The sequence below is a fragment of the Macaca thibetana genome, chromosome 3 (genome assembly GCF_024542745.1).
Source record: "Macaca thibetana thibetana isolate TM-01 chromosome 3, ASM2454274v1, whole genome shotgun sequence".
In the NCBI taxonomy this organism is placed as follows: domain Eukaryota; kingdom Metazoa; phylum Chordata; class Mammalia; order Primates; family Cercopithecidae; genus Macaca; species Macaca thibetana.
The window spans coordinates 121,247,003-121,272,355 of record NC_065580.1 but is presented as its reverse complement, the minus strand read 5'-3'; the positions used below and the strand labels follow the sequence as shown (position 1 = coordinate 121,272,355).

At 42.2% G+C, this 25,353-nt stretch overlaps 1 protein-coding gene across 6 annotated transcripts in view; it reads left to right on the top strand.

The window, feature by feature from the left end:
- The window catches only part of COBL (cordon-bleu WH2 repeat protein), a 306,183-nt gene that overhangs the window by 226,566 nt on the left and 54,264 nt on the right, over positions 1–25,353 (top strand). For 3 of the 6 annotated variants that reach the window (XM_050785608.1, XM_050785607.1, XM_050785606.1), the window contains 2 exons: positions 9,154–9,292; positions 11,231–11,401. In XM_050785608.1, coding sequence (XP_050641565.1) covers positions 9,154–9,292; positions 11,231–11,401 — 310 coding nt within the window. Of the gene's footprint in view, positions 1–9,153; positions 9,293–11,230; positions 11,402–21,086; positions 23,638–25,353 lie in introns of those variants that run through there. The other 3 variants (XM_050785610.1, XM_050785609.1, XM_050785611.1) reach the window with 2 other exon arrangements.

Below are 25,353 nucleotides of genomic sequence, written 5' to 3'. Positions count from 1 at the left end.
TTTCTTCTTTTTAAAGGCTGTGTAGTATTACATATATATGTAATATAAATATATAAGTAATAGATATATGTTATGTATATAACAATTTCTTTATCCATTTATCTGTTGATTGCCACAGAGTCATTCCATATCTTGACTATACTTTTTTTTTTTTTGGTGACAGGGACTCTTGCCATCGTCCAGGCTGAAATGCAGTGATGTCATCATGGCTTACTGCAGCCTTCAGTCCCCGAGCTCAGGCAATCCTCCTGACTCAACCTCCTGAGTAGCTGAAATTACAAGCACATGCTACCATACCTGGCTAAACTTTAAAAAACACTTTGTAGTGACAGGGTCTTGCAGTGTTGCCCAGGCTGGTCTCAAACTCTTGGCTTCAAGAGATCTCCCTGCTCAACCTCCCAAAGTGCTGGGATTACAGGTGTGAGCCACTGTGCCCTGCGGTGGGGATAGTTGGCTCATACAGCCCTGCTGTGGCTATTGGTAATAATGTTGAAATGAACATAGAAGTCCAGATGTCTTTTGATGTACTGATTTCAATTTTTTTGGATAGTACTCAGAGGTGGGGATGGTTGGATCCCATGGTAGTTCTATTTTTAGTTTTTTGGGGAACCTTCAACCTATTTTCCAAAATGGCTGTACTAATTTACATTTTCACCAACAATACACAAGGGTTCATTCATCTTTTTTTTTTATCATAGCCATTCTACCAAGTATGAAGTGATACCTCACTGTAGATTTTACTTTGCATTTCTCATATGATTAGAGATGTTGAGCATTTTTTCATATGTATGTTGGTCATTTGTATCCCTTTTTTTTTTTTTTGCAAAATGTCTGTTCACATTGTTTGCCCACTTTTTAATTCAGTTATTTAGATTTTTGCTATTGAGTTTCAGTTGCTTACATATTTTGGATATTAGCCTTTTATCAGCTATATGGTTTGCAAATATTTTCTAACAAATCCATGGATTGTCTCTTCACTCTGTTCATTGCTTTCTTTGCTATGCAGGAGCTAGTTAGTTTAATGCATTCCTATTTATGACTTTTTGTATTTGTTAATTGAAACAAGGAGGTGAAAGATCTGTACACTGAAAACTATACAGCATTGCTGAAAAATTGGAAAGCGCACAAAAAATGGGAAGATATTTCATGTTCATGGATTAAAATAATTAATATTGTTAAAATGTCCATACTACCCAAAGTGATCCTACAAATTTATTGCAATTTTTATCAAAATTCCAATGTCTTTTTTCAGAGAAATAGAAAAAACAATTCTTAAATTACTATGGAACCAGAAAAGACTCCAAATCTTGAGCAAAAAGAACAAAGGTGGAGGCGTCACACTCCCTGATTTTGAAATGTAAAGCTATTGTAGTCAATAGGTTTGACTACAGCATGGTACTGGCTAAAAAACAGACATATCAACCAATGGAACAGTACAGAAAGCCCAGAAATAAACCCAAGTGTTTATGGTCAATTGATTTTTGACAAAGGTATCAAGAACAGACAATGGGGAAAGAACAGTCTCTTCAATAAATGATGTTAGGAAAATTTGATATCCACGTATGGAAAAATGAAATTGGAGCCTTATCTCATGCCATATACAAAAATCTACTTAAAATGGTTTTTAAAAAGTTAAATGTAAGGCCTGCAACTATGAAGCTACTAGAAGGAAACATAGGGGGAAGCTCTATGACATTGGCCTGGGCATTGATTTCTTGAATGAGTCGACTTCACTTTTGAAATATAGTTTTGCCAGATAAAGCAGTAGTCCCCACCATTTTTGGCACCAGAGACCAGTTTTGTGGAAGACAGTTTTTCCATGGACCAGCGGGGCAGGAATGGTTTTGGGACAAAACTGTTCCACCTCAGATCATCAGACATTAGATTCCCATAAGGAGTGCACAATCTAGATCCTGTGCATGCTCAGTTCACAATAGGGTTTGTGCTCCTAAGAGAATCTAACATGGCCGTTCATCTGATGTGAGGCGGACCTTGGGCAGTAATGCTTGTTCACTTACCACTCACCTTTTGCTGTGCAGCCTGGTTCCTAACAAGCTACAGATTGGTACTGGTCTGTGGCCCCGGGGTTGGAGACCCCTGAGATAAACTCTCCTTGGTTGGAAGTGTTTAAGTATTCTTGGTTGGCAGGTGGGGTTTTTGTTCTCCGTTTTTAGCACTTTGAATATGTCATTCCACCCCCTTCTGGCTTGTAAAGTTTTTCCTGAGAAGCCTACTGGTAATATTATAAGACTTCCTTGCATGTGATGAACCAATTTCTCTTGCTGTTTTCAAGTTTCTTTTTTTGTCTTTTACTATTGATAGCTTGATTTTCATGAACTGTGGTATGGTCCTCTTTGGGTTTATTCTAGTTGGAGTCCTTTGAGCTTTTAAAATTGTGTATGTCTATTTCCTTCCTCCAATTTGGCGAATTGTCAGATATTATTTCTCCAGATCAGCTATCTGCCCCTTTCTCTCTCTCTTTTCTTCTCTGATCCCCATAATGCATATTTTCATCCCCTTGGCATTGTCCCATAAAGTCCCTAAGGCTGTGTTCACTTTTTGAATTTTTTTTTATTCCTTTACTCAATAATTTCAAGTGACCTGTCTTTTAGTTCATTGATTATTTCCTCTTCTTCTTAATACAGCCTGCTACTGGACTCCTCCAGTGAACTTTTTAGTTCGGTTATTTTATTTTTCAGCTTCAGAACTTCTGTTTTTTATAGTTTCTGTCTCTTTATTGATATGATTGTGTTCATGCATAGCTTTGCTGATTTTGTTTAGCTGTCTCTCTTGTAGTATTCTCTTGTAGTGCACTGAACTTTAATTTTTTTAAGTCTTTTCTGGCCATAGATTTCCATTTATTTGTTATTTCTCTCTCTAGATGTTTATTTTTTTCCTTTAATTGGACCATGTTTCCCTGTTTCTTCATGTACCTTGTTATTTTTTAATGTAATTTGTGCATTTGAACAAATAGCCACGTCTTCCAGCCTTTACAGACTGGTTTCTTACAGTGTAATACCACCTCAGTCAGCTCAGCTAGAGATTCTTGGGGCCTCTCAACCCTTTTCTGGATATCCATCTTCCCTGGGCTTGTTGGTATATTTTCCAATTAGAAGATTTGCTGATTTCTTCTTTATGAGCTTGTAATCTCTTGCTCTCTCTTGCATCTGTCTATGGTACTGCAGATTTTCTGGCACTGCTGCCAGCCTCTGAGCTCTCTAGTTTTCTAAAACCTTCAGCCATCCAAAGTGTTTCAGTTTCATCTATATTCCTAGTCAACTGAGACAGAAACCAGTCCCTTGAATAAGCCTCCCCACAAATCCAGAACATTGCATGTACTTTTTTACTTACTTCCTCCCAAGGGATAAGCGGTGAGCTGGGTGCTTTCTCTTGATTGCACTGAGCTGTGCTGGCCTCTGCCTGTGGCACTGGCAGATCTCCGCTGTTGCAACCAGCCTCTGAGCTCCTTTTTTCTCAGTGGCTCCCAGGCATTCAGAGTGTGCCAGTTTCCCGTCAGTGCTCCCAGTCAGTCGAGACATAAACTAGTCCCTCAGGCAGCCCCCCTGAAAAGCTGGAATGTTAGACGTACATTCCATTCTTCTCTTTTCTTCCCAAGGGAAAAGCCATGAATTGGGCTTTTTCTCCTGCACACACTGAGCCATACTGGCTTAGGGGAAGGGCTGTCACAGTTGAGGTGAAATGGCTTTTCTTACCCATTTCAGCATAGCCATTCTTGGCATTAAACTTGCCTATGGTCCTGTGCCTTCTTAACTGGTTTCTGGAGTTCTCATAAAAGCTTCTGGATTACAAATTGCTGTTAAGTTGATGTCTTTGTGGGGAAACTGAGGTGTGGGGCTTCCTTTTCTGCTATCTAGTCAACATCACTTCTTCATGACAAGGAGTCTTAAAATTGGGATAGCAATTTTAGAATCTTGTCTCTTCACTGAATTTTATGTGTTCTGTACCTGAGGAGTTTTAGTAAATGGATTTATTAAAAACTCAAAAAATAGAGAAAAAGAAATGTGGGGAAAAGATCAAATTACAGAGCATTTTAAGAAGTTTCATTTGTTATTGCCAAAACCAAATAATTTCAATATTTAGATAAAAGGCAAAGGGGCTAATTTAGTTAATTATGGCTCATCAATTCTGTGGAGTACTAGGCAGCCATTAAAAAACACTTGAAATTCCGCTAAGAGGGTTGATATTAAGTGTTTTTACCACAAAGAAAAAAAAAAGAAAATGGTAATTATGTGAAGTGATAGATATGTTAATTGGCTGATGTGATTATTTCACTCTAGATATGTATATCAGATCAATTGTATACCATACACACACAATGTTTACTTGTTTGTTTCTTAATAAAGCTGAAAAACTATGGGAAAATATATGGCTAACAAAACAAATCTATGTCTCTCCCTCTGAAACTCCACTAAAAAAAAAAGTATTACTTCACTGTGACAAAGAGGAGAGAAGCATTGGCAGCTGATGACAGTTTTCAGTAGACACTTTGGGACTGCAGTGTTTTGTTTTTGTCGTTGTTGCTGTTGTTGTTGTTTTTGAGACGGAGTCTCTGTTGCCCAGGCTGGAATGCAGTGGCATGATCTCAGCTCACTGCAACCTCCACCTCCCAGGTTCAAATGATTCTCCTGCCTCAGCCTCCTGGGTAGCTGGGATTATAGGTGCCCGCTACCACGCCTGACTAATTTTTATATATTCGGTAGAGACGAGGTTTTGCCGTGTTGGCCAGACTGGTCTCCAACTCCTCACCTCAAGCGACCCACCCGCCTCGGCCTCCCAGAGTGGTGGGATTACAGGCGTGGGTCCCTGCGCCCAGCCTGCAGTGTATTCTGATTGTGGTAAATACCTAGCAAAGCAGAAGAACCTAAAACTTGACTGCTGGGTGAAAGAGGCCCAGCAGAAGATGCCAGATCCTAGGACAACTCAGGAATTTGGGGCACATGTTTCTCCGCACATGACCACGGAACGAGCTGATGATGAAGGAATGGCTGAATACCTGCATGTGAAACAGTAAGACCTCCATACCACTCCCTGCCCACCACAACCAGATGTCTACCCCTGCAGTGGTAGAACTAAGAGACTCTGACTCCAGGACATCAGGCACAACCGAGTCTGTACCAACACAGGGATGAGCGAAAACCCACATGCCACAGGAGAGCTTCAAGGCCTTCTCACCAGGGCACTCGGGAAGGCCTAACTTCCCTCAGGCAGGAGCTGGGCTTCCCCTGTGTGGATGATGGCTGAGCTAGCAGACAGTCCTGCACATATGAATATCTGGGGATCTCTCAGCTACCGCGTTTCTGCCCAGATCTCCACTGGGAATCCCGTTAGTGTATGAACAGACCCTAGACACAGAAACACACATATTATAAACAATCAGCCACGAATTTGAGGAAGAGTCAAAATCTGATAAACAGAGGCCAAGACAGAGAGCAGAAAGGACCCTGGAGGAAAGTGTGATGCATATGGCTGAAGAAAATGGAAATTAAAATGTGTTCTTGAAAAAGATATAAAGCATAGTTTCCAAGAGGAAAGAGAAGCTATGGTATCCAGGAAACAAGACCATGATGCTATATTTTAAATCCATAACAAGAAGGGGCTCTTGGAAATTTAAAAGAAAAAAAAACCCAGTAACAGAAATTTAAAAACTCATGAGTCTTAGATTGGAGAAAATTTCTAAGAAAAGGGGGAAAATCAGAAAAAATTTAGGCAAGAGTACTCAAGAAAAAAAAAAGACAATTGAATTAGAATCCTTAGTGTTCAATTAATTGAAATCCCAGAGAGAAAGAAACAGAGGAAAGGAAAAGTTGAAAAGAATAACAGTAACAAATTCTGCAGAATTAAGGATATTCAGATTGCAGGGGTCAGTGAATGCCCCAGACAATGAATGAAAAGAGCCCCACCTAGCACTCGCCATCATCAAACTTCCGAGCAGGAAGGAGTAAGAAAGAATCCCCTGAGCCTGCAGAGGAAAAGCAGATACCATGCAGAAGATTGAGCCCCACTCTGGATCCAGGTGTCTCAGCTTAGCAGTTCCAAACTAGGAGACAGTGGAGTAATGGCTTAGCATTTTGAGGGACAGTTCTTTTCATCGTAGGTTCCTGTAGGCATCTATACTGACTGTCCAGTATAGTAGAATAAAAACATTCTCACAGTTTGAAGGTCTCAAAAATCTTCCTCATATGCATCTTGTGTCAGAAAGTTGCTGGAAACTGGGTGCCACTAAGATACAGTGAATTAAAAACAAAAACAAACACACAAAAACAGGCGGGGCCCAGCACAGTGGCTCACATCTGTAATCCCATCAATTTGGGAGGCTGAGGCGGGCAGATCACTGGAGCCCACGAGTTCAAGACCAACCTGGCCAACATGGCAAAACCCCATCTCCACTAAAAATACAAAAATTAGCCCGGCGTGGTGGCAGTGCCTGTAGTCCCAGCTACTCAGGAAGCTGAGGCAGGAAAACCACTGGAACCTGAGATCACACCACTGCACTTCAACCTGGGCGACAGAGTGAGACTCTGACTCAAAAAAAAAAAAAAAAAAAAAAAAGAAAACCCCACACAAAACAGGTGGAATATCCAGGAAACAAGGATCAGAACTGAATAGAGGGAAAGGGAATTTCCAGGAAATGCAATTAAGATGTGCGCATGTACCCTAGAACTTAAAGTATAATAATAAAAAAAAAAGAAAAAAAGCTAGAAAACAAATCAGTTATCAAGTTCAGGGAAAGCAAAAAGGTAGTTTAGAAATTTTAATTATGATATACATTATACATCTCAGCAGGAGAAAATTCTTGCTGAAGAGAACTTCTATTTTTCATAATTTTGATGCCTACTATAAGTAAATATGTATCACTAAATAGTAAATATTAATTTAGATCTTTTGCTATAATTTTTTGGAAAATGGAGAGGAAAAGTATGAGTCTGTGTATGTGTGTGTGAGAGAGTGTGTGTGTGTGTGTCTGTGTGTGTGTCTGTGTTTATGTGAGTGTGTGTGTGAGAGTCTGTGTGTGTGTGTGTGTGTGTGTGTATATGTGTGTGTGTGTGTGTCTCTCTCTCTCTCAAAGAATCAAATCCTCGTCTTCTGGAGTAGGATGCTAATACCTAACATGGAAAAATCAAGAAACAGTACAATAAGCTTCTTATTTAGAAAAATGGAATAAATACCAAAAAAACAGTGTGAAGTGGTTACTGCTGGAGAGGGGGTGGTGGACAAGAAATTGCTTGTTTTTTGACTCAGCTTTGTGGGTTTATTTACTTTCTGTTATGTCCATGTTTTATGTAAAATTTATTACAGAATTTTAGAGGTATAGGAGGTTATACTGTAACAGAAGAAAAGAAAAAATTATTTTTAGAAGAAAAAATAGACTAGAAAAGCATGCCAATTGTTAGTAGTTTGAGTATTAATAAAGTGATTATGTTCTTCCTTTTATATATATTTTTTAACTTTTTTTTCCAATAAATGTGTGTTACTGATAAAAATTAAAAGGAGACTTCTTTTTTTTTTTTTTTGAGACGGAGTCTTGCTCAGTCGTCCAGGTTGCAGTGCAGTGGCGCGATCTCGGCTCACTGCAAGCTCTGCCTCCTGGGTTCACACCATTCTACCTCAGCCTCCTGAATAACTGAGACTATAGGTGCCCGCTACCATGCCCAGCTAATTTTTTTTTTTTTTTGTATTTTTATTAGAGACGGGGTTTCACCATGTTAGCCAGAATGGTCTTGATCTCCTGACCTCGTGAGCCACCCGCCTCGGCCTCCCAAAGTGCTGGGATTACAGGCATGAGCCAGCACACCCAGCCTAAAAGGATACTTTTTACACACACACACACACACACGCTCTCTCTCTCTCTCTCCCCCTCTCATTGTCTCTCTCCCCCTTTCTGTCTCCTGTATACGTGGTATACATGGTACAAGCATGAGTTAATAAAGCAGAGAGCACCAAGGTCAGAGTTGCAGTGGCAGATGCGGGGTGTTGCAGGCATCACATTCCTGTGATGGGCCCTTGGGAGGCCAGGAAGTACTTGGACTGGAGGTGCAGACTTGGCTCTGAGCTGCTCCAGAGCAGGACAGCTCTCATCATGTGATAGTCATCATATTCATTCTTTTTTTTGTTTGTTTTCTTTTCTTTTTTCTGAGACACAGTCTTGCTCCATCACCAAGGCTGGAGTGCAGTGGTGTGATCTCGGCTCACTGCAATCTCCGCTTCCCGGGTTCAAGCAACTCTCCTGCATCAGCCTCTTGAGTAGCTGGGACTACAAGTGCCCACCACCATGCTCGGCCCATTCTTTGCGTATACTCAGCACTGCTCTACACACAATGTTCTTTAAATTAATTTTAATCAATGAGAGTGAATGAATAAAAACTTTCACCCTAATGAGGAGAGGAGAGTAGGATTATGTAGTCCTTCAGAAACAAATGGAATTAGTGAATTCAATTTTACACAGATTTCACGTTCAGCAATTAGACCTGCCCAGTATTCATGAGCTGCCTTTAGAAGCTGTGTGTCTTTCACTGTTGAAGGCTGTGAGCAGGAGATGGATTTCTGCTGTGGTTGGGGTGCTAATGTCCATACACTGATCTAATATCCCATATACTAAGAAACTTCATTGCGATTCTGGGTCAAGATGTGTCCACCTGTGGACCATTAGATAGTCTTGGCTGTGGCTGCTCTGGAACATGAACATGCAGTCAGGGAAGCAAACCTAAGTCAGGTCAGGGTGAGGTCTGAGCTGAACCCATCAGCTCTTCTCTGTGTGATCACAGTTCACGGCAGCCCATCCTGTTCCAGAGGGAATTGTTCTTACATTTAATGAAGGGCTATGGGTCTCCTTCTCTTGTGTGACACGGAAGTTTACCAACCCTCCAGACTTGCCTGGAGTCCCTAGAAAATATGAGCTCCCTGCTCATAGGGGTCTTTGGGGTGTCTATGAGCAACAAACACTGTGCTACCTCCAGGCCACTCCTTGGACATCCGCTGGTCTCTCGCTTCACAACCTCCCCTGCCTGCATGGGAGGACCTGGAAAGGGAACTGGCCATCTAACAACCTCCTTGGAGCACCACCTTCCGCGTGCAGGTCCTGCCCCAGCACAGTCACCCTGACACTGCCTGCCTTTCTTTCTTTATACTTCATAGGTATCTCTAGGGTCACAGATTGATTTACAGAAGAAGAAGCGGCGAGCGCCAGCTCCTCCTCCACCACAGCCACCACCACCGAGTCCCCTGATCCCCAACCGCACTGAGGATAAGGAGGAGAACAGGAAGAGCACAATGGGTGAGTGAGGCTTGGCCTGCTGTCTGCATGCAGGGATGCTTGCTGTGTCCTGGAATGTCACCTCTGATGTGAATTCCTGCAGTGGCCTCATCCATAATGGCATTAACTCAAAAAATATTAATGCTAAAGAAAGAAGGGCTGGAAAGAAATAATTGCAAGTTCACTTCATATCTTATTAGCAGTATTTCGTGGACATTATGTGAGTATTTAGGAGGTGGGGGACGGTGGAAGCGGGGAAACGGTTGTAGGAGCCCGGAGAGGGTGAAAATGGAAAGCCTGTGAGTGTGAGTGTGTGATGTGTCTCTGATGACAAAAGGAGAAGTTCCTAAGGTGACATCGTGGAAGCTGCTTTGAAGGACATCTGGCATTTCAAAGAGATCTGAGGCCACAGGTGATATATAGACAAGTTGACATCAGCTCAGTAATTTTTAGACCATCCTGTTTGAAATTGATCTTCACTTATATTTCCTGGTACACATTTAGTAAAGACCCTGATCTTCTTTGAGAAAAAGAGAGCCCAGAGGAAAGAAGATAGACTCATACTATCTATGGGCAGAAAGAGACCTATTAGATCATCATCGCCCACCCCTCGTGCTACAGGCGAGGTGGAGAGAAGCTGAATGATGGCGCTCTCCAGGTCCAGGGGAGTCAGGGGTTCATTTTATTTTTAAATCATTCAACATTTGTTATTTCACTTATGTAGGAACAGAAATGGCTCTTTCAGGAGAGTGGCTGGAAAATGGCAGCCTAGGAGTCACACCCTCCTGAGGTGAGAGCCCTGAGAATGGCATATGTCAGTGCTCACGCCAAAGCCACCAGCACTCACAGGCCACTCACCATGCCCTTTAACTCACCCAGGCAGCCCTGCATTGTGCCTTTGCCCTAAGGTCTGCAGCTGCAGGAGGGAAAGTCCGCCCAGGATAAGTGGCTGCCTCGGCAGTTTCTGGACCTTTAGTGAGAGCTCCATGGCAGTTTGTCAGCATCTTTCCCCTTAGTCAGTTCCCCGCTTTTAATGTGTTAGCATTTCAGCCTGGGAGTCAGTTACCCTAAGAAGCAATAACCTGTATTGCATGTCACCTCATCCCTTTTCCCAAAGGATTGAAAGAAAACATTGTCAGTGGATCATTAAAATAAACCTGGTTTTCTCCTATTTCATGAAGAGCCCCCCTTCTCCCTTCCAAGCTCTCTCCCCATGTTTTGTAAAGGGACAAAAGCCCCTAGTTTAAATCTTAAGTGGCATCCACTGTAAATGGCTATATGTGGTTGGATCATGCTGATCCCTAGGCCAGTCACTTCAACCCAGGGCAGGACCCCCTGACTCCGTCCTGGAGGCCTGAGTCCTTGTGTCCCATATGCTTGGGACACAACATCCCCACCCTCTCTACAACTCAGGACATTCTTCAAAACAAACTTGGAGAACTATTAACACTAAACAACCAAAGGGGTTGAAAAGTATAAATGGACTCAGGAGATAAGTTAAATGAATGCTTCATCTAGCCAGAATAGGTCAGTGACTCTAGAAAAGCAACAAGAATAGGCTAAAAACAGATCTGTGAACCTGAAAAGGACTAACATGAATAAAAGGAGTTCCTTTAAACTTGACAAAGCTCTGTAGGGGGTGTTGAAGGATAGTTTTCAAGCCCAGCATTTATGTACTTGTGTCTGTTAAAAAGAAATTGCAACCAGGCATGTCTTTCCAAACTGCTCCAATGATAGAACACTACGTATGTAAAATGTTAAAGTTTGAGTGTGGCTGGATGTGGTTGGTGCCAGATGAGAATGGATTAGGTGCTGGATAAGACTGGATCCGGTGTTAGGTGTGGCTGGATCTGGTGTTGAGTGTGGCTGGATCTGGTGCCCAATGAGGTTGGATTTGGTGCCGGGTGAGTGATGGCTTAGCTTAACCTGCTGAAGTAACTCCCTATTGATTCCATATAGGTGGTGGACGGCAGGTGCCACAAAAGCCTCCCAGAGGCACTGCTCGGGGTCCACCCCAGTTAGTGCTCCCCCCACCCCCGCCCTACCCACCTCCCGACCCAGATGTGGTGGAGCCTCTCAGCTTTCCCGGGGAAGGCACTGGTACCGAGGCCTCAGACCAGAGACCCAAACGTATGTTCCTCTTGCTTCATTCTGACTGTGTTGACTGTTCATCTCTCTGGGCACTGTGATGTCGGGGCTGGGTTTCCAGATTTTCCATTCTTGTCTTTGGATGTGTGTGCCTTTCCTTCTCAGCTCTTGTTTCCCAATGCTGAATGCAGTGTGTCTGATTTCACAGAGAACGCACTCTGGAGAGCTTAACTAGGAAATCATGCCTATCTGTGGTCAGACTTCAGCTAAACACACACCTTGTGGTTGTAGGGACGTCAGCTAGGGGCCAGTGTTCTGATACTAGAATGAACCTGAGTGTCCGTAGAGAGACAGCTGTCCGGCACAGCCGTCATGTGATCTGGATGGTGGGCTGACTCAGGCGGGCTGTGGGCACACCTGCAAAGGTCGCACTCGAGAGCTGGGAAGATGTCCTTCGTACGTTAGCCTTGGAACTCTGTGGCCAGCGGCCAAGCATGAGTACTGCTTCTCTATGGAAAAGGAAACTGAGGTATGAGAAGGGGAAGCAGGTCACTTTGAGTGTACTAATAGCCAGAATGAAAGTCCTGCTTTGCTTCTGTTTCCTGGCACACCCTGTTTGAGATGAGGCTCTCCTTGTTGTTTCCTGGGGTTCTTTTGGACTTTAATAAGTGGGGATAGCATTCCCACCTCCAGACAGGCATAGTTTTATACACTTACTCTCTATACTCCGTGGCATTATGGGCATACTGGGCCTGCGTTTGGACCGCTTCAGTATGTCTTAGCTGTGCGGCGACACTTCCTGATAAAGCAAGCGCCATCCTGGGCTGTGTACATGGAGCAGCACAATGTCACTGTGCGTGCGGCCGGGAGCCCTGCTGGTGCCCACATGAGTGTGCACAGCCTTCTGGTTAGGAAGTTCATACGTTTTTTGCCACTGGACTGCTTTATCTTTTTCTGTCTTCTTTCGAAATGATGATTAGCTGCCTGCCAGCTTCTGGGTAAAGAAGATAATTGTTGGATTACTTATCGAATTTCTCTAGGCAAAATAATCCTGATTCATTTTATCTTTCTTCACAAGTACCTCTTTTCCACCCTTAAAATACGTTTGATCATCTTGACATTCGACATACTTCCAAATGCAAATGAATTTTTTAGGGTATTCAAAAAGGAAGAGTTAGGCTTATCAATCAGAAAGACAGCAGCCGTGGTGTGGATGGCTCCAGAGCCATTTCATCTCCGAAGACAGTGGGTTTTAAGCCCCACACACCAAGGCCATGAGAGTCGGTGCTCTCTCCTGCGGCCGATGCCCTCACCTACAGAATCTCCTCCCTGTGGGAAAAAGTGAGGGAAAAATAGCTGGATGAAAGCTATAAAGCCAAGTACAGCCCGTTGGCAATCACAGAATGGGCCCAGCACCAGGGCTCTGTGGCAGCCTACACAGGATGGGAGAGCTGGGTGCAAACTTGCAGACTCTCGATTCCTCCTGGGTTCCCTGTGTGTTGGGGGCGCTTACTGTGCAGATGCAGCATCTGCTGGGGCAATTGTGCCAACAAGATGTGGGAGGGGTACTTACCAAGGCTGCGTCAGGCTTGAGGCATCAGGCTTCATCCTGCATCTCTGCAGAGCTGTGGAACCTCCCCACCCGCTGCCTTTAGACCTTCGGACAGGTCTGAGCTGGAAGGAGAGCGAAGTGGCAAAGAGAAGACCAGACTCACCTTCGTCTTGCCTTGTGGCTCTATTTCCTCCCTGTGCCCTCTGCCAGCTCCATACTGGTTCATTCCCCCAGGTCCATGCACCTGGGGCTTCCTTTGCCCTCAGCATCATAATTCGCCTTCTCCCTCCTCTTCCCCTCTCACACCCACAGCAATGGAGTAGGGGGAAGAGGAGTTTGGGACAGGGAGGCCGAAGGAGGCATCAGATGGAGTACACCAATTTCAGTTCCCCCTCCCCTGCAGACCAGCCGGGCGCCTTGCTCTTCTTGTGACTCGGAGTCTCCCCTCCCTCTCCTGCCCCGCTCCAGCCCGCGCTCTTGGCTGCCGGCGCACCACAAGTTCAAGCATCCACCTCCGAGCTTTTATGTTGCTAATTAGCAGAACCAGCCTGCCCATTGTTGATGGCTTTACAAACCAGGATTCCCCGCCCAAGCAGGCAGAATGCAGCTTGCCTTCAGGACTTAAAAAAGTTAAGGAAAATGAATCTTTTCTTTTCATTTGTTGTATCTTTTTACAAAATGTTGAAATCTGGGTGATCCTTCCACCCATCCCCAGCGAGGCACAGGCTGTTGGCACCTGAGTGCTGGGTGTGAATGTGCGTACCTGTGGCCCGTGTTCACCCCTGCGCTCCTGAGCAAACTTCTGGCTATTTTTGGCTGTGTGGAAGCTCAGTGGAGACATTTTAATGCCAGCTATAAGCACTTGCCTATCTCCTCTTGAGTTCAGTTTTAAAACTATGTTCCTCACATAACAAACACTGTGTTTATAGCGGAGCTTACCCTGAGTACCTACGAGGCCTAGTCGGTCCACCAGGCATCTCACAGAAGCTCTCTCACTGCTTCGTAGGGTATGCACAGTCACCATGGGGAAACTGAGGCAGGAGGCCTTACCCCCATAAGCGATATAGAGGGGTTTCTGTTTATGGGATCTCAGACTCTCAGTGTTTGCTTCATTCGTCACCCTGTACTTCTCTCCTGCCGCTGCAGAGACTCCCAGGGGACACTGTGGCTTTCACCTCCATTGTGATTTCTACAGCAGATGGTATACTCCTCTTAGGCTGTTAAAAAGGAGAAATACACTTTTTTGAAAACTAGTGTCCACTAACCTTCATAAGATAAAAAGATTCAAAAAGCTAATGGATAATGGATTTGTGCGCAGATTTAAGAAGGCGAGGAGAAGACATAAATAGGTCCTATACAACTTCACCCTTTATTTTATCTCTTCAACTCTGAGCCATTCTGTTCCAGCCATTCCCCTGTCTCCTCCCTGACCTCTGTAAGATCTTGACCCAGTCACAGGCCTGATGACTTTGCTGGGGTCTCAATAGGCTACTGCCAGCCTCTCTTCCACAGCCAGCCTCCTACCAGCCTGCCTGGAACTCAGCCCAAGCACGAAGCTCTCACTCCCATTTTGATGCTGAAACTGTTGTTAGTACTCGATACTCGGTCATGAAAACCACATTTACCTGGAACAAAGGCCAAATGGAGAAGACTGTGTGCTCAGATGTTCAGTACCACTTATGTGTGGGGCTTCTGAACTCTTGTGAACAAATACATGGTTTGTATCAAGAGCTCAGAAGAGGTGGAGCAACCACCTGCCCGGGTGTATGTGGCTGTAAGAGGCCACCTCTCGGCAGCCAGCTCTGCAGCTCACTGAGCCCGTGTGCAGATTGCTCTCAGCTCCCTGCCTCCTCAAGCCACAGCTGCACAGTGCAAGTTCTCTGTGCACGCCCTGTGGCCATCTCAAGTACCTGTCTCTGGCAAGCCTCTCACTCCCTCCAGTGGGAATTCCTCCCACTACCCTCTAGGCATTTATCCTTTACCGTACTCGCCATACTGTATTACACACACCTGTTATGTGCCTCCTCTACTAGTGCGAGCTGTTGATACTTGAAGGCTTAACTGTTTTATCCATATTTGTATCCGTCCTTCAGATTGGTGCCTGACACATAGCATAAATTTACTAAAGAAATATACCAGAATTTATCTCACCATGTGAATTGTAAGTATCAAATTATGGTGGAATATGCTATTCTGTTCAGCTTCATTAAACATGTTTTCCAGGCTAAAGGGCATCTAGTACCCAGCATTTTAGGTCTATCTATAGGACACCCCTCCAAAGAGTTAACACTGCATCAAAGACCTGTTGCAGTTATACTTGAGAAAGATATGAAGATCTCCGTGGATTTCAGCATCCAGCCTTGGTTTCTTCTTGAGTGGTTTCTTGGTCTGGCCTTGCTTCTGGGATGCCTTCAGTTGTGTGTTGGCCTCTCTGAAGTGGCTCTTAGTGATTCCCACCTCCTGTGTTCACCCTCTAGCCTCTTGTAGTCTCTTGCCATGAATGCGCACTGTACTTAGTTACTCCTATCTAAGGAATCAAATATGACAAAGGTAGTGAGATGTCACTTCTTACATCCAAGTTTAGGGTTGAAAGGGACTGTGGTCTCCATCTTGGGCACCCTCTCTCACTTGCTTACTCTGAGGAAAGCCAGCCACCACGCTGTGAGCTGCTCTATTGAGACCCATATGGCAAGGAGCCGAGGGAGACTTCAGCCAACAGCCAGTGAGGAACTGAGGCCCTTTGTCCACTGATCATGAGCCTAGAAACCTGCCAACAGCCACTTGAGTGAAGTTGGGGGCAGATCTTTCCCCAGTAGAGCCTACAGATGAGACCATAGCCCTGATTGACACCTGGATTGTAGCCTGGTGAGAGGCATCCAGCAAAGCCATGCTCAGATTCTAGACTCACAGAAACTATGGAATAGTCGATGCTTATTGTTTTAAGCCTCTAAGTTTTGGGATAATTTGTTCTGCAGCAATAGATAACTAAAACAAGTTTCAAGTAAGCAAAACCCATCTCAAACCTAATTCAACAGTTAAGGAATGTGTTATCTCATGGAACAGGAATCCCAGAGTGGAGTAGCATTCATTGTTAGTTGAATCTGAAGCCCAAGTTGTCATCAAGGATCTTGGTTCATCCCAATTCTTCTCTGTATCATCTTTGGGGTCGGCTTTCCCCTAAGACTGGGAGCAACGGGTCTGTGGCTCTTCCCAGTATCATATCCAGACACTAGAATTTTCATAAGAGGAAGACAGACTATCTCTTTTAATGGTTTTGTAGGAGAAAGGAAACCTTTCCCAGAAACCCCCCCCTACTAAAAGTTCCTCTCATGTTTCATTGACTACAGTTGAGTAATACACTGACCCAATTCTTTGGCAAGAATGGAAAGGCCTTAGATGAGCCAGGCCCACCTGGTAGATGTGGATGGGGTCAGCTTTCTCTGAGGTACTTGGAAGTCACTGGTCAATGCTGGAGTTCTGTTAACTTGGAAGTATGGGTGATGTATGCTATGTGAACAGCCAGCAGTGTGCACTACACATGGGTTGCACCCTTCAGTTTGATTTTAGTCTGGAGCATGGAGGATGTGTGATGAGTAGGTACAGAGAGGATGGTGAGCCAATGTTGAAGAGCAAGTGGGTGGATTTGGTTCAAAAACAGTAAGGCCAAGCATCTGAAAGTCAAAAGTCACCAAAGAACCGTCCTCCTTGAGGGATGATTTCAGTGCAGAACTGGCCACTTCAAATCTAGCCTCCACCTACACTTCTCATTTTCTGCTTTTCCAGAGCAGAGGAGCTATTGTAAATGCTCCTAGCAGTAGAATATGCCTATTCAGTGTTCAGGAATGAAGGCAACTGCTTTCTTGATAATCTTTGTAGTAAGAGGTGTGTTCATCACACGAATCTGAAGAATACTGGATCTCACTTGAAATTACTTCCTGCTGTAGAAAGCATAATCTTGTCTCTTCCAAAGTTAGTTTAGGGTGGACAAAGTGCAGCCTTTTTAAAGGCAACATAGGGCAAGTGTGAAGGTGTGTGTGGCCAAAGAACAAACTTGTGCTCCCTGCTGTCACCTTGTGTAGAACTGAGATTTCTGTTGCCTGATCCAGGCTGTCCATGTCTTCCTGGCTGTCATGGTCAGGACAACTTGCAGAGTCTGAGTTGATAAATACCACACAGATAGGAGAAGGGCTATTAAGCTATGTAACCTCTCGAAGCCGCATGTCACAAAGGGCATTACTAGTAGGATTTTGGTGTGTGTTTGACGTTTCCCAGCATGGTTTTAAGAACAATGGAAGAATGGCTCCCTGGTATGTGGTCTTTAATCATGTTTTTTCTTATTAATAAGATTTTGCATTAAACTTTAGATATCTAATCATGTACATATATGCTTTTATGTGCATGTCTAAACTAATACAGTTGTGTGTATATGGATGTTTCCTCATAACTTTCTAATCAGCTTGCTTTCTGCCAACATTTGATTTCAGTTGAACCTTCATTGTGAATCACCATAATGGAGCCTATTCCCTTAGTGCATTGAATTGTTTATTTACAAGATTTGCAGTGCCGATTATAATTAGGCTATTAACAAGTTATGAATTATCTATTTCAATTAGCAGACCTTGGAGATTTAAAGATCAATGCATATGGAGCTCAAATTACAGATTCTCTATTTACTTTACATTTTTAAAATGAAAATATTCAGTGACTGTCATTTTCTTACACATTTTTCTACAACAGGCTTGAGCAAATAAATCTTTCCTTGGGCATACATTTACAGGGTAATTGACAAAAGATCAAAAGGCATAAAGGGAAGATAGGTCATTGTCTCCTGTTCTAAGCGATCCCCCAACAAGGGATACTATTTCTAGCTAATTGATTTTAAATTTGTGACCAAGTGTCTAATTCTAAAGAACTTTAAGGAAACTCTAAAACAGGGAAATAAAATGAGAGGAATGAACTCTCTATTTTGAATTAGAAGAGAGTATCTTGAGTTTGATCAATGCAAAAATAATAAGAAGAATGATTTATATTATAAGCAAGTGATCCAGCAGAGGAGCTGTGAGTCTAGAAATACTTGTGGCACAGCTTGAAATATTTGGTGGCTATAATCCTATCTCTACATTTGGGGACCAGATGCTCACTAAGGGCTGCTGGCTTGGTGAACAGCCATGTGCTACTTGAGCAGAGGGCATGGAACTGGAGAAGGTAGGACAGGAATTTGGCTGATGCCCCTTAGATTGGGACCCGTCCTCATTAGAGTCTCCTAATGCCTTATTCTCAAATTTGAGCCCAAACTAAGTACTTTTCCTATTTCAAAACAAAGCAGTTAATTCTAAGCTTGTGACACAACCACAGTTCTGTGCGTCCTGTTTGTCGTGGGAATCACCAGTGAAACACTACAGGTGTGGCGCTCAGAGCAAGCCCTGGGAAGCATTCTTGCCCTTGGCTGGTGTTTATTTGCCACTTTCCTTCCCTGGCAGGAGAGCCAGCCACACAGCTGTTCCTGCTGCCACGGGACAGGCATGGCATCCAGGAAAACAGGAAGTGGGTCGTGAGCAAATGGGCCTTTTCATAAAATGGAAGGAAATCGTCAACTGTGGGAGCAGAATCTGTCCCTACTCAAAAGCACATTAGAAAAATACAGAACTGAACTTTTAACCTGTTACTATTGTACCTTGAAAACCATTAAATCAACCCAACGTAGACTACAGATTGGATGCAGCTTAGAAGTAGTGAGAATCACAATAGCTCTATATATAGCTTTTTTAAAAAAACCTTATGAGCCTATTTCTTTTTGCTAATTACTTCTTAGTCTTTTATTTACAAGGTACAATGTCCCTAACTTGAGAGAGAATTAAAGAACTTAGTGACAACTCAATGGAACAGAACAGCACTTTGCCAGCTCATAAAAGCAGATTGTTAAAATTTCAGGAATTTTGCAAACCAATGGCTGAACAGACCCACTATTAAAAAGTAAATTATACAGACATACAATTAAATAAATAATATTAAAAACAGAGGTATCAAATACTAAAAACTCATCACCTCCTAATTATTTTAGTACATTTCATTACTATTTCGACGTTGTTGAGGTTGTTTACATATATCAGATCTGTAGGATTCAATGCTATAGAATAGTAAAAATGTATCACAGTGCACTACTGCACATCTCTTCCCAGCACCGCAGTGACTGATGTCAATAGCAGGAAATCAACCATCGAAAAACTGTTTATAGCATAGGAATTAGCAAATGTTATAAATCAGGTATTGATTGGTCTTGTTAATTGTCTAGATGTAAGACAGTGATTGGGAAATGTAATAATGCAGATTAAATGGAAAAGTATGTCATATCTGTAGCCAATACATTGTGAATAGCAGAAAAAATTGAATTGTACCTCCATTTTCCAAAAACCATGATCAATTCAGCCAAGTCATTCATGGGATTGACAGATGAGTAAAATTCCAACATACATCTTTCTGGTTTTCTTTTCTTTTTTTTTTTTTTTTTTTTTTTGAGACGGAGTCTTGCTCTGTCCCCCTGGCTGGAGTGCAGTGGCACTATCTCGGCTCACTGCAAGCTCCGCCTCCCGGGATCATGCCATTCTCCTGCCTCAGCCTCCCGAGTAGCTGGGACTACAGGCGCCCGCCACCGCGCCCAGCTAATTTTTTTGTATTTTTAGTAGAGATGGGGTTTCACCATGTTAGCCAGGATGGTCTCGATCTCCTGACCTTGTGATCCGCCCGCCTCAGCCTCCCAAAGTGCTGGGATTACAAGCGTGAGCCACCGCGCCCGGCCTTCTGGTTTTATTTTCATCTTACTGTCTGATGCCATCATGTTGAAGTTATACTTGTTTGTTAACAGTAATAATTGACTGGCTACAGATTAAAGAATCTAGGAAAAATTAATGAAAGCATTCTATGAGAATCAACTGGTAATACAGAATTCATAAAAAATAGTATTGTGCATTTTATTACCTATAAATTTTGTGCTACTTATCCTTTATATAAGTAAAACTGATTATAACTATTTATAACTTTTTCCTCCAAAGAGCTGGTTAGTAACCATTTATCAACATACCACTCCAAAGTAGTAACAAATATGAATAGAAATGGTGAAAAGAAGTAAAATTATTTAGTTAAGAAACCTGAGAACAGATTTCGTTGATTTTCATGAGTCAGTGCTCAAGCCCTAAGCTGATGCAAATAAACACAACTGTATCTTGTTTCCTGGAGCTTTAACTTGTAGCATGAACTCAGGTTAGGCATAAAAACCATGTTTAAGAACTTCTTTTTGGGTTTATGTAAATTTAAGTCCTTCCCAGAAATAAGGCATAAACATCTTGATTTTTCAAGAATGGTTTGAAGATGTTATTAAATATCATTTCCTTGTTTTACTAGTTAAGAAGTAAATAGAGATTCTGACTCAGGCATTCCCTTATGACAATAGTCTTCTAAACTGTCTTAGGAGGTTTTGGGTGATAATGTGCACTCAGGCATGGCCCTTCTTTATTTTAATCCCTCTCTCCCAAGGCCTTCTGAGATTTAAAGCTACTCTCATGTAATAGCCCTTTGCACCGCGGGTCAGTCTCCCACTAGAAAAAACAGCAGCACTCAAGAGGAGTTTGCTCCACAGGTACTTGCAGTAGATGTCCATCTCCAATTCAGTAAATTAACCAGTATTCTCTAAGTTTATATGTGGGGCCTGCCCAGTGTCACCATTATCAAGACGGGATATACTGATCTGAAACTGAGGGCTTCACAAAGCCATATTGTCTGTTTTCCTCTGGAGTTTTACAAGTAACTTAGACTTTTTTTCAAGAGGTAAGAAATACATGACTTTTGCCTACCAGCTGCTTCGTGTCTCTGCTTGTGAGGACCTTAGGTTTCATATCAGATGCAAATCATTTTATGTGACAACCTGAAAGACTAACCATGAGGGAAGTAATGCTTATGATATGGTTCTTACAGGAGACAGAATCGTATCTGTTGGGTCAATAAGCCCTTTCCACAGCTGGCATACAAAAAGACTAAATGGAAAGGAAGAAAACAATAACAATATGCTTTGGCTTGCTATGCAGTGTTAAATCTCCAGGGGCTGGAAGATGAATGATAATGGCAAATATTTATTTCACCGCAAGTGTGCGTTCACATTTTGCCATTTATTTTCCCCCACAGTTTATTGCTGTGCATCATTCCCTACTCAGGCCAAGCGCTTCTGATGGACGGGCCTCTTCCTGACCTCGGACCTTTCCCAGTGTCTCTTCTGCCCTGGCTCTGATTTTCCTGTTGTTCTTCCTCCTTTCAGGATGAAAGGGCTCATTGTACACCCACAATTTTCTTCCTTTGGGATTTACATATAAATGCATAATAACAGAGATTTGTTTGACTGAGGTTTATATTTTTTTGAAGGAGGTGAAGACTTTTATATGCAAATTTTAGGTTGATAATATTCCCCTGTCTGGAATTCACTGATACTTGGAAATGTTCCTGTGAAGAACTCTGCTTTATTTTAATTCATTATTAACTCGTATTTTTCTTATTGGATATTCAATTCCAGATTTTATTGCCCATTTTTCTTAAAACTAGATTGTGTCCATAAATTGACCAGTATAGTCAATTTGGATAGAACTGAAACTTTCTGTCTACCTGATAAAACTAAGTGCCTAAAAACATGAACTATAAATATAGTTAGTAGGAACTCACAACTGATATATACTATTCTTTCAGTGATACATAGGACCCAATGTTTTTGTGTTTTTGAGGTTTTCCCATTACTGTGTACTTCGCCATTTTACATAGTTCACTAAAAAGAAAAAAGCGGGAGAAGAAGAGTGTTCTATTCATTATTCTATATTATGATTCTCTTCATTATTCTATTGTATGCATTATTCTGTTCATTTCTTCACCCATTTATTCGCTAAACAGTGACACAGTACTTACTGGATGCTAGGTATTACACCAGTTTTGTGGGCTATAAGAGTGAATAACAAGCACATGACCTCTGGCCTTGGATTTTACTACCTGTGGCTCCCCAGGCACATGAAAAGAAGTAAAGATGGTTCCATTTGATAAGTACTAGTCCCAAGTGTTGTACATGTGATAAAGATACCAGAGGGTGTGACCACCACATCTGTGCGGAGGTGCTGCCGGCTCCTCTTTGAGTGTGAGATCCCTCTGCAGTGGCACAAACTCACCCAGTTACGAAGAGCTAGTCACCTCAGCTGCATTGTCCCAAGACAGGTAGAGTAGGTAAAAATAGTCATATGTTAAAATTCAAGGCTTTAGATAAAAAGACAACTAGTTCTTGCTTGCTTTGATTAACTTTTATTATGCAGATGCATTTGAAGCTTGTCATGTTTCTCTCTAAAAGATGTTTTTAAATGTTATTGCTCAAAGTTAAAAAAAAAAAAAAAAGAATCAGTAAGTATTCCTGACATGTAGGACTGTTGCCAGGCTGATCACAATGAAAATGTTAGCTATGACTAATGAAGGAATTATCACAGCTTACATTGGTATTAATAATAAAGAAATATAAGTCAAAGCTATATGTAAGTGCTATGTATTGGTGAAAAAACCAGAAAGTTACAGAAATTACTCACAATGAAGCATAGAACAAGTTAGAAAGGGCCTTTTTTTTTCATTGAAATAAAGGACTTTTGTCTGATAAGTAGCAGTCATTTGACCTCAAATCATTAAGTGGGGAAAGTCTAAACAAGAAAAGGTAATGTTTACCTGAATGTTGGAGAAAGCATTAGGATTTATATCCCAGACTTAAAGATTGTAGAAGATTGTATATAATTACAGCAATAAGCATTTGTGTAAGAAGTAGCTATTATGCTGAAGAAAGATGGGCACAGAAAATCTCTAGGCAAATCCTTGGAACAGGGGAAAGTGATACTGCTCATAGTTCACTATGGTTCAAGAGGCAGAAAATATGATGCAGTAAGTATATCAAACTCGAGTAAAAATAGGGGACAGAGGTATGTGGTGGGGGAAAACAAAGGCAATAGGGCTAAGTCAGCTTACATGGGGTGAATAGAATTTGAACATGGCACTCCCAATTTACTTGATCATAAAGTTAGCCAAAGACGTGAGTGGTCGATCTTTGACAATACTCTAGTGATCTCCATGAGAGATGGCCTGATAGATGTTGTATAGAATCAAGGGCCATTTGATGAACAAGTTTTGTAGATTTACATGTAACTTGTCACTGTGCTGGCATTAGAGCCTTCTAAGAATCAGACAAATTAATTAGGTGAAACATTTTTTCCCAAAGCACTTGCATTTCAGAAAGTTTCTCATTTCTGACTCAGCTCAGAACCTATCCCTTATTGCAGGTCATTTCTTCTCCTTATGAGCCATGTCTGTTTCTTTTTTCCATCATGTCATACACCCTATCCACAAAAGATGGTAGCTCACGTTTTCTAACTAGAGACATGCAGACAAGTTGATAGCATGAATAATCCCTTGGGAATACCAATTCTGTAGCAAGTGCTAAGGTAAAAGAAAAACTGTGCATTGTTTTTCAACTATAGTTGGCTTAGATTCTTAGTTTCACCCTGGAGACTGTGTTGCCAGTGGACAATTGAGCATGCTGTGATTTCTAAAATGCAAGCTAGTTTATATGATAATGTTTGCCATCTCACTTCACCAGTACTTTTGACCTTTTCATATGATTCTAAAATCATTTACTTGTAAATAAATACTCCTAGTTCTACAGATGAAACAATTTGGAAAAATCTTAAAACTGTTTACTCACTGACATTTTATTTTAGCACCCATTATAATCAATCACACATCACATCTGTGTTTGTGATGCTTATCAACTGCTAATTTTCACAGTTTTCATGCTAATTTGGATCCATAATATGATACAGTTTGTTCACAACTTCCATAGCTCATGTAATGTGATTCAAAACGTTTCCACGTGCAGACTAACATTTCCCATAACAAAACAAACTTTTCTGCCATAGGCATAAGAGTACATCTTCCAAAAATTACAAGAGAAAGTGAGGGCCATTCAAACAAGTATTCAAGATGTCTTGAATCATCACAACCAATTACAGATTATCCAGACCCAGAAATTAATCCACATACAGAGCACTTGCTTCCTCCAGCTTCTTTGAATTTTGTGTGTGTGTGTGTGTGTGTGTGTGTGTGTGTGTGTTAACCGTTTCATCCTTCATACCCAGGGAATGTGGAGCAGGAGAAAAACCCAAAATAGCTTTTGCACCTTATTAGTCACCATGGTAAAATGACAACAAGCAAACTTCAAACACTTCAGTGAAGACAGAGGTTCAAGTATTAAATAAAATGAAGCTCAGGAGTTATCTGTATATTTTTGGTTTCTTTGCTTTATTTGTCACCAATAGCAACACATAATTGGTAACCCTTTTGTCGAATAACTCCCTTTGCTGGAAGCCTTGTGATTTAAATTTACTGTTACTTCTGTGTTGATTTTACCCTTAAAGGCTTTGTATTATAACCCTTCTTTTTCCTTCTTATTAAGAAAATGACAAATTTTTATTACTGTGAACGAAGCTGCGTAAAAGAAGGCTCTGAGTGTATTTTTCAGTAAAGGGAAAAAAGACCCACCCCCCAAAAGAGATTAGATCTATTGAGATTATTTAGACTGGACACACTGTTTCCTGGTTGATAAATCTGCTACAGGGCTTCAGGGCAGGAAGTGAGGAGAAAAAATAACCAAAACATAAAACCCGAACACAAATGGAATAGCCAATATCTATCGTACTTTCTTCTTTGGCCCATAAGGGACAAGATTTAAAGAGCGGATGCATCCTTTCCCTGTATGTTTTGTGTGAATAAGAAGTAGTAGGGAGGAATATAAAGACATCCTGAATCATACAAATCATCAACCACAGGATGGAAATGGATGGCAGATTGCCATGTCTAGCCCACACATGCATCCTCTCTGCCAGGTAAAGTTGCCAGTATTAAAAGTCAGATTTGGCTTGAAATTCTGGTTCTTCCTGGCATGTCTAAAGAGCCTTCCCAAAGGACTCACATCCTTCAAGTAAGCCATGAGCATAGCTTGGCAGCAGGTGCTCCCTGAACACAGGCCGGCACTTGCCATGTGCCACGGAGCCCACCAATCCCACAGCTGACACCCAGGCTGAGAATCCAGTATTTTCAGGCTCATGTTTTTCCAACAAGAAATTTAAAGGGAAAGTGATTATGTCCTATTGTCAGGACCCTGAGAGGACCAGAGAGGCAGATGCACAAACTTACAGAGCTGCTGTTCCAACAAGAGAAGTGTAGTTGCTGGTGGAAGTAAGCATGTTTGTATCGCTGGCCTGTTTCTGCCTCATCCCTGCACCCTCCACTTGGCCCTTCTCTCTCAATCGTTTCTCTCCCACTTGGTCTTTCCTATGGGCAAACCCCAAATCTGCACCCACAGTGGTGTATTGACAGGGCTGTGCAG